General features: G+C 30.3%; 1 protein-coding gene across 2 annotated transcripts in view; it reads left to right on the forward strand.

The window, feature by feature from the left end:
* The window catches only part of LOC112601646 (cadherin-89D), a 44,852-nt gene extending 35,593 nt beyond the window's left edge, over nucleotides 1-9,259 (forward strand). The window contains exons 3-23 of one of the 2 annotated variants that reach the window (XM_025349363.1): nucleotides 1,270-1,400; nucleotides 1,481-1,630; nucleotides 1,790-1,898; nucleotides 1,989-2,326; nucleotides 2,422-2,628; nucleotides 2,718-3,082; nucleotides 3,174-3,300; nucleotides 3,452-3,692; nucleotides 3,776-3,922; nucleotides 3,989-4,163; nucleotides 4,254-4,714; nucleotides 5,233-5,809; nucleotides 5,928-6,743; nucleotides 6,814-6,959; nucleotides 7,037-7,173; nucleotides 7,253-7,471; nucleotides 7,546-7,700; nucleotides 8,084-8,152; nucleotides 8,233-8,445; nucleotides 8,549-8,917; nucleotides 9,026-9,258. In XM_025349363.1, the coding sequence (XP_025205148.1) occupies nucleotides 1,270-1,400; nucleotides 1,481-1,630; nucleotides 1,790-1,898; nucleotides 1,989-2,326; nucleotides 2,422-2,628; nucleotides 2,718-3,082; nucleotides 3,174-3,300; nucleotides 3,452-3,692; nucleotides 3,776-3,922; nucleotides 3,989-4,163; nucleotides 4,254-4,714; nucleotides 5,233-5,809; nucleotides 5,928-6,743; nucleotides 6,814-6,959; nucleotides 7,037-7,173; nucleotides 7,253-7,471; nucleotides 7,546-7,700; nucleotides 8,084-8,152; nucleotides 8,233-8,445; nucleotides 8,549-8,917; nucleotides 9,026-9,182 (5,309 nt within the window). In that variant the 3' untranslated portion in view covers nucleotides 9,183-9,258. Of the gene's footprint in view, nucleotides 1-1,269; nucleotides 1,401-1,480; nucleotides 1,631-1,789; nucleotides 1,899-1,988; nucleotides 2,327-2,421; nucleotides 2,629-2,717; nucleotides 3,083-3,173; nucleotides 3,301-3,451; nucleotides 3,693-3,775; nucleotides 3,923-3,988; nucleotides 4,164-4,253; nucleotides 4,715-5,232; nucleotides 5,810-5,927; nucleotides 6,744-6,813; nucleotides 6,960-7,036; nucleotides 7,174-7,252; nucleotides 7,472-7,545; nucleotides 7,701-8,083; nucleotides 8,153-8,232; nucleotides 8,446-8,548; nucleotides 8,918-9,025 lie in introns of both variants that reach the window. The other variant, XM_025349362.1, reaches the window with a different exon arrangement.
* Nucleotides 9,260-9,985: the final 726 nt, after the last annotated feature.

Consider the following 9,985-nt stretch of genomic DNA (forward strand, 5'->3'; position numbering starts at 1 on the left):
GTAAAATCAATATTTTTTTAATAAAAAAAAAAAGTAAATTTTTGGGTAATTTTACATAACTATTCTTTAATATCAGTAGCTTATTTAAATTATAAATAAAAATAAAAATGTAGGTTTTAGAAAATTGTTTTCAAACTAAATTACATCTATTTTTTCAATAGTTTTTTTTTTAATATACCAAATTATTATTTATACGTATTCTATAAAAAACATTTATTTTAGGTGTTTGACATTATATAAAGAACAAAATTATAAATTGTAATTAAAATGCCTGTAGGTATTAGTTATACGTCAGCGTAGTTATTTTTTCACATTAATATTTAGAATTAATTAAATTACGATTTTACAATAATAATAATAATAATATAAAATTATTTAAACAAATTTAATTTAAGACTTTTTTTTCAAGCTTAAGTCTTTTAGTACAATAATATATCACTCGAACGAGTAAATAATATCACTGTTAATTGATGTACTACACTGTTTTTTTTTCACATTTTTAGTACGCAGAATTAAAGTTTTAAAACCATTTACATTTCAAAAAAATAAAAAATAAAAAATGCACTTAGATACAGATATAGATAATAATTTTTATCTAGATATTAAAACATAAAAATATATTTTTTTTTGCATACAAATTACATTTTAATATGATAATAGTAGGTAGTAATTACCAGTATTATAATAATAATAACTAAGTAACTATTATCGACTAGTGTATTAGTTAAGTATTAAAACTATATAAGGCTATACTTCACTAAAAAATAGGTTTATGAAATATATAATTTGTGTTATAACTGTATTATATATATTTCATTATTGTAGGTTAGGACCAGTAAGGTACACGTAATAACAGCGATATACAAGCGATATTGATAAAACTATGTTTATATATTTTTATTTTGTAGAAAAATGCTCACTCATTTGAATATTGACATGTTTTGTTTCAGAAAATTACTTTTGTAAATATGTACAATATGTTATATATTTATATGTATTTTAGTCACAATATTATATTTCTTTTATTTTTAATTTCACATATTATTTATATTCTACATCAATATAAAATAAAATATAACATTTTAAGTAAGCTCGAATAATTCAGTGATATATTTGAAACAGTAAAATATTGAAAACGAGATAGGTATCTGTATGTCATATTTTTTTTAACCTTATAATATTTAATCTATTTGTGTGATTGCGTATATATTTTTAAGCCTTTATACGAAAATTATTGTATACTAAACAAATTATTTATTATGTTATAAGGTTGCCAATTTTATCCCATTGACAATCACTTCAGATTTATCAGGTTATCGGAAACCACACCAGTTGGTTCTGAGGTGATGCAGATCGAAGTGCATCCAAGGAGAAACCTCAGTTTGCAACCAATTGATAATGTAAGCATTGCATACATTAATCTTAAAAATACAAACGGCGAAAACACTAAAATTATTTGTATTAAATATTTATTCAACAGCACGATGACGTGGCATTTTTTAAATTCCGTACAATTAATCGGACAACGATTTCATTAAGATTAGCACGATCACTAGATGATTTAGTCGACAGGCCAAATCCGATTGAATTACTTAAAGTTAAGTTAGTGTGTGGAATTGAAGATGTTTTGGTAATTATTATTTTCTCATTTATTTATAGAAGTTACAATTTAGAACAAATTTTCTTTTTTTGTATTTATTTAATATTCAATATATTAGTTAAAGAAAATTTAATATTTTATCATTAAATACAAAATTGTTAACCAATGGTTTTTATAATTAAATTGCAGATTAGCTCATCAATCGTCATAACTATCTTTGTAGACGATGTGAACGATAACAACCCTTACTTTTTGAATGCACCTTACGGTGCTGATATTTCCGAATCCACACCTATCGGTAATTGAGTGTTTTTATACAATATATATAATTACGATTTTACCTATAATATTGTTATTATAAGCACTAAGTATTAATACTTTACCATAGGAACAACTGTCGTACGGGGAATTAAGGCATTAGATGCCGACAAGCCGTTTACACCAAATTCAGAAGTACGATATTTAATCGCTGCTTCGAAAGCTCAAGCTAAGTTTTCATTGGTAATGGATGCTAATGGTTCTGCAGCAGTGGTATTAAAAGAACCTCTAAACTTCGACGGCGGAGACGAACAATTCTTGTTGGAAATATATGCCAAAGACGAGGGGTCTCCATCCAGGAACGCCAGTACGGTAGTTGACGTACGAGTGAAACGTGATGAATCCAGAGTATTAAAATTTACGAGTGAAGTGTATCATAGTCAATTTAAGGAGCATTTTCCAATAACGGTGAGAGTTCATAGAATATTTTCGAAAAAAAAATAAATATTTATTTGTAGTTTTTAGTTTTTTAAATGTACTTAAAAACAATTGTAAATATACAGGGCAAACGAATACTTCAAGAAATACCGTTCAACCCACCGATTCATGCATTTTACGAAAACAATGCTCTCAATGCTTCCATTAGATATTCTTTGACATCGACAGAATTCGATGAAAATGTATTTCACATAGATCAATTGACTGGCAGGATATTCCTCGATAAAGAAGTTGATGCCGATTTGCTCCCATCAAATATATTTTTGCTCAAAGTAAATGTGCAATTATTTTAATAAGTTGTTGAATTGTTTTTACTTGATAACATTTATATATAATAATCAAATGACAAAAATGTGTTTAGATCCAAGCGACTGATTTGAATAACCCTTCTAAAAACGCACTGGCCGAAGTGGAAATCGAAGCAATCGACGTGAATGATAACCAGCCAAAGTTTGAAGTCGATTCGTACAATGTTAGTGTTTACGAAAACATCCCAAACGGCTACAACGTGCTGAGAGTGGTGGCGACAGACCTGGACCAAGGGGATAATGGTGAATTTGTTTATCATCTAGTGGATCCCAGTCAGGCATTCACCATTGACGGCAAGACCGGTTGGATAACTGTGAGAAATCACACGAAGTTAGATCGAGAACAGAAGTCTAGTTTTTCTCTGCGAGTATATGCCCGGGAAAAAATACCGTTCGTAATGCAACAAAAAGAAACAGGGTAAGTAGCGATATAAACGAAATGCAAACCCATTTTACTAATCATAATATTATTAGTTAAAAACCTAACCTATACATACTCGTGATTTCAGTGATGCGTTTGTAAGTGTTGAAATTACCTTGCTTGATGTCAACGACAATAGCCCAACATTTGTGCCAAATAACCAGTATACTTTCAAAACAAGAGTTGACAACACAATAGGAACAACAATTGGAAAGGTATATTACTAAATAAAATATAAACTATCAAATTGGTCGTCTATAATACGTATGATTCAATGTTTATTTTAATAATTACGCTACTCTAGTCTCAAAATATTTAAAAAAAATAGTTATATTTTTATTTTTATTTTTTTTTTTTTTTTTTTAGGTTGAAGCTGTAGACCCGGATGATGGAGATAACGGACGTGTGATTTATAAGATATCTTATTCACCGAACAACGAATCAGAGCTTTTCGCGATTAACCCTGACACTGGTGAAGTATTTATAAATGAAATACCGATAAACCCGGGCAAACATACGATAATCGTGAACGCATCTGACCAACCAATCGATCCAAAAGAAATGAAATATTCTCTAGCTGTCGTTACAATCACAGTGGTTACAGAAGGTACTTAATTGAAAATTTTAAATTCACATAAATATTGACATTTATTTTTCGTTTCTATAAAATAAATATTTTATTACTTCTAGAAGTAATCAACCCTGATTTTGTTAACGCTCCATATGAATTTTGGGTTGGAAGTGACGTTCCCGTTGGCACTAGTGTAGGTCAAGTTCGAATAGTTTCAGAAAATCCTAATATCGATTATGATTTACTTCATACATATCAAGAAGGAGGTAGTACATGAAAATTACCGTACTTATGTTTATATTGTTTTAATATGCAACTTTTTAAAATTTCAGTACCGTTCGCCGTAGAAGAGAAAACTGGCACGATATCAGTCGTTGAGGTCATCTCGAATTTTGATCGGACTGACTATGAATTCGAAGCGGTTGCAACAGATAATCGAAATTTAATTATTTCAACAAATGTTACTATTCATATAGTTTATTCGGATTCTAGTCAAATGTTGAAAAAGTAACGTATAGCTTAATTTTATTCCCAAAATAAATATGCATAATGTTATAGCATAGATAATTATGTGTATTAATTCAAATCATTAAATAGAACTGTAGATCCAATAAGTCTAGTGTTTCGAGTTCGTGAGAATCTACCGGGTGTTGCTATCGGAAGACTATGGAATATTGATTTCTCAAATTCATCAACCATGTCTAAGCCAAATTTTATAGTTGCCGACCCGGATGATGGAGAGTTATTTACCGTATCCGAAGATGGCGTTTTATACACGAAGTCTGGTTTGGATAGAGAAACCAAAGAGAGTTTCAAGTTGACGGTCATTGCTGATCGGAAAACAAAAACTGGTATCCACCATGCAACAATTTTCCAGATACGTATTATCGTCGATGATGAAAATGATAATGCACCAGAATTTCAAAAAACACATTACGAAGGTTCAGTATTAGAAAATTGTGATATTGGTACAGTCGTCGAATTAAATGCACCTGTTAGAACAATCGATCGAGACATGGGAGCTAATGCTATTTTTTCGTTGACTCTAAATGGAGAAGGTAAATCATTAATCTCATTTTTTTTTATATTCTTTGATTTTTAAAAGCTGATAAGTTGCTTAAAATATTTTTTAATAAAAAATTTTCTAGAAAAAAATGTACTCATAAGAACATGTTTAGTTTTAAATAATTCTCACTAATATTATTGTTATTGATAAAATGAAAAGTGAATGTTAGTATTAGTATTCCTAAACTGACTATTAAAATTGAAAAATAAAATATAATTTGATAATTTACAAAACAAAATTTATTAATATATTGTGTATTTTCTTATTTTTAATCCATAAAAAGTTTTTTACAAAAGTAAAATATTCTAATTTTATATCGTATAATTATCAAATTAATATTACAAATAATTTTTATCAGCCTATGAAAATTTGTAGATTATACATAATGATATAAGTATAGTGAATTATATGAAAAGTAAAGTTTTCACTTTTACTACTCGTGTTTTTTTTTTTTTTTTATTACTATATTACTATACCTTACTATACATTTATAATACATTTTAATTTTAGGAAGTGAAATTTTTTCAATCAATAAGGAATCTGGAGACGTAGTTGTTTCGAAACCTATGATCGATAGAGAAGTTAAGGATACTTATAATCTTAAGATCGTGGCCACAGATCGAGGGAATTTATCATCTGAAGCTTACCTTACAATACGCGTAACCGATCTAAATGACAACGTTCCTATTTTTAAACACATAACTGTTTATACTAAAGACAAACTAAGAGTCGCAGCCAGTACCAAATCGAATATATCAGTCACACTGGGTGAATATTCGATACCACATCGATTGGATAATGCCACAACGACCGCCGTCGTATGGCTTCCAGAAACTATACAACCTGGTACGCCGATACTAGCAGTGAACGCCGAAGACGCTGATTCTACCGGTTCAACTATCACGTACAAATTGGCAAAAAGTGGCATGGAGTTCGCTATTCATCCGATTTCGGGTCAGCTTTCCGTGGTGGGTCAATTGAAGATTGGTGAACAAGAATTAAACGTCACCGCGGAAGACGAAGGCGGTCTGATGACTTGGATATTGATAATTGTATTTGTCGAAGAGGACATTTTGTTTGAAAAAAAGTAAGTGTCAACATTTTTGTATATTGATTAAATATTTTACAAATTTTTTCAGCATAAAATCATATATTATATTGTTACACAATCATCATTATCCTACCATTATTTTATTTTTTTTTAGATTGTATGAATTTTGGGTTCCTGAAGGTGCGTATAAAAATCATGAAATCGGTTGTATAACTACTGATGAAACTTCGGTCGTATATTCGTTAACCAAAAAAAGTTACCGGAATCCCACGTTCGTTATGACTGACGTTGGATGTTTATTGGTATCTGGTGATCTAGACAGAGAAACTAGAGAATCATTTGACTTGCGGTTAACGGGTAAAAGAAAATCTGGTGGAAATCCTACGACGGTGGATATTGTCGTCAAACTGTTAGATGTAAATGATAATGCTCCACAATTCCGAAATCATCATCGTGTACGAAAGTTGTCTGCCGGTGAAATTGGACTTAAAGGATTTGAAGGAGAGCTCACAGTGCCAGTTTATGAAGCAACATTGGCCGAAGCCGGTACGGTAGGAACCATGATTACGAGAATCGTGGCTGAAGACCCAGATGGACCAGAGGACGGAAATTCCTTAGTTACGTACAGTCTATTCGGACCGGGTTTAGTGTATTTCGACATAGATCGCGTAACTGGAGTAGTTACATCAAAAATTCCACTACAAGGGGGTATTTACAATGTTACCGTGGTCGCATCGGATTCAGGTTTTTCTAGAAAAGATAACGCCGCGTTATTAATCGTCAGTGTCGCTGATAAAAACTCTGGAGTCGAAGAACCGTTACTTGAACTTCGTTATTTTGAAGTGGAAGTGGAAGAAAACTGTATAGTGCCATTAGAAATTCTCAAACTTAACGTGACATCACGGTTTAGACGGTCCGCAACGTCTATCAGTTATTCAATAATTCCCTCGGAAAACAGCGAGAGTTTTGAGTGAGTTAGCGTTGCGTGTCGAATAATTAATTATTAAATATTAAAAAAAAAAAAATAAATTATTTAACAGAATTGATTCAAAAAATGGCAATATTTATCTTATTGAAAGTCCTGATCGAGAGTCTACTCCGACTCTCACAGTTATGGTTCGTGTTGAAGTGACAGGGAGGAAAGGGAAATCAAGTTATATAGTACATCCGGTCGCACACGACATAGGTACGATATTTTAGAATATTTTAATGTATTATAGTAGTAATTTTATGATAAATCATAACGGCGTTTTATTTGTTTAGCTCTTAACGAAGCACGAATCGTACTCCGAATAATCGATCAAAACGATAACTCACCTATTTTCACAAACGATAGTACACCAGTAATCGCAGCTGTATCTCCGTTGACAGGTTATGGAACTCCAGTAGCGAAAGTTCAAGTATGTTTAGTGTATTCACGTTATGTTTTGTGGAACAATTATTTTAAACCTGTTTTTATACGCGTGTATATAACTTCAGGCGATCGATCCAGACCTGAATATCAACTCGGAAATAAAGTATACAATAGTCGGAGATCCCGTCGAAAAAAGATATTTCAATGTTGACGAACACACGGGTTTAATACGAACTGTTGGTGGATTCAATCAACTTTTAAACAATACCGTTTTTGGCTTTGATATACGTGCAACCGATAGAGCGGGCGCGTCCAACGGGAGGTCGGCGATAACAAATGTCTTTGTTAGTTTTTGATTTTGAGAATATTATTGATTATAAGCTCTTTGACTAATATTGATTTGTTTTTAATGGAAAAGATTTACGTTTTGAATGATCAGAAAATAATAACATTGGCTTTGGGAAAACAACCGTCAGTGGTTGAGAAAAACACGGATGTCATAACGGATTCAATGACTAATATCACTGGATGTATGGTTAAAATATGGAGAATAGATTCGAATATAAATAACATGTATGTTTTAACTATATATTAATTTAATAGATGTTTAGTTAAATTAATATTTCAAATGTACAAATGCATTCTAAAGCTAGGTAATAATAATAAAACACTAGTTTACTTATTCATTAAATCGTTAAAAAAATTAATTTTAACAGTTAATAACTTTTAATAAAATATAATTTTAAAATTAGACTATAAACTATATATAAGTAGACAGTTATAAAAATAAATACTATATTCTAAAATAAATATGTATTTTTCTAATAATCGAGAGAGTATTAATTTTAAATTGTGAAATTACACCTACTTAAATATTTTTTGCATATATGTTCAAAGCTTTTTTATATCGAATAATTATTGTACTTAAATATTTACAAAATATTTGTTTATTTTAGGACTGATATTCAACTTTATGCTGTGGATCCTATTACAAATGCATTGGCCGATAGTGATTTATTAATGAAGTAAGCACATATAATTATGATTTTACATTATAGTATAATATCAGCACATATTAATATTTAACTGTGGTTATTTGCATCAGTTTGATGTTGGATCACCAAGATGAAATTGATCACACACTTAAATCGCTACAGTTCATTGGATTTTCTCGTATACCAAAAATCCACAACGACGTTGTGGTGGAAAACTCATTAAGTCTATACACGACTTTTGAACTGTTAACTGTTTTGTTCGGATTCATTATATTCATGGGAGCTATAACCGGTGTAACGTGCGTGTGCACGGGACGTAAAAAGTATGAATATAACAAGTATAAAAAAAAATATAAAAATAATTTAAGTGGCGTATTTAATGTTTGTTGAACCCAACTGTCATATTATTATTATATACATTCGTAGAGAGAAGAATAAGACTATTAATTCCTACGGAAATTTTGGTTTCCACGAGAGATCTCCGTTCACTTTGAGTAATGGAAGTCTAGCGAGGTTATCAACTTGCGAACCCAGATCGCTACAGAACCCCACATCGTTCATGGAGGGTTCACTTTTGTACGGTGGGGCTGTAACTAACCCAAAAAACCTACGAAGGGGTTTACGATGCAATCAACCGAGGTCTATCATACCCGTTGAACCGCCAATCACTCATATGCGGCTCCACTGCGGGACTAGGAGTGATCGTGATGATCATTTGACAAACGATTGTTGTTCGTGTAGTAGTGCCACCGGTAGTACGGGCACCGCCAGTTTAACCGAATCCTTTGTCATGAAGTAAGTGTCGCTAGTCCAATATCATATAAAAATCATACAGGGAGATAGCATCTATGTGTAATACTGTAGTTAGTGGTAATTATATCACAATGTCATTATATTGAACAGGTCTAGTGAAAATTTCGAAGACTCGTTGCGTTCAATTGACAGATCTAATAATAACAACTGTCAGAGGCACCATAGATGTTGCAATGAAGATGGATCGAACAATACACAAACAAACAATACCAATATTAAGGTGTGCAAGTGTCCTCTGGCTCTGTGATTAAATTGCTCATTATTTTGTTATTATTTTATAAATGTTGTACATATATATAATATTATGTACAGAATATATTATTATAATTATTTAATTCGTTGTTAAAAATACAATTTAAAAAATCATGTAAATACAATGTATTTCATAAAATCTTTGATTTAGTTATATGAATTATGATATGATATTATGTGATATTCTTATACTAAATGAAAAAATTATGAAACTCCAATTCCACAGCATTATAATGTACTTAACAATTTGATGTACTGACGTGATAAGGGCCGTGTGTAAGTCCAAACATTTTTTCTGCGATAGTTATTAATACAATTTCAGGCACTCTAAATTATTTTTTTCACTTAGAAAATTATTTTTTTTAGTTTATTGGCATTTAAATAGATTTTGTAAACAAAAACACTTTAGTAATTTTATGAGATTCTAAGATAGTCTACTGCTGCTGGAAAAATGTAATCATTGTAGCACCAAAGCGTTTGTACTATAAATGAGAAAAGAAGTACATTAATTCATATTTATTATTAAAAATAACTAACATTTTTTATAATAAAATATTATTATGTATTAGAAAATGAATTGAAAATTATACAAAAATTTGTTTAAATTTAATACGTAAATAAATTTAATTCATAAATTAAGTATATACATGTCTTAAGTAAGAAAAGTATAGTAAATTATCTCAATGAAATAAAAACCAATTTTGAACTTAAGGTTTAATAAAACAATATTGTTTGTAGTATTAACTATTATTATAGTATACACTATACAAATATAGTAATTAATATAGTATTGATTTG

This window comes from Melanaphis sacchari, unplaced genomic scaffold (genome assembly GCF_002803265.2).
Source record: "Melanaphis sacchari strain LSU unplaced genomic scaffold, SCAv2.0 Contig7_pilon_pilon, whole genome shotgun sequence".
NCBI lineage: Eukaryota > Metazoa > Arthropoda > Insecta > Hemiptera > Aphididae > Melanaphis > Melanaphis sacchari.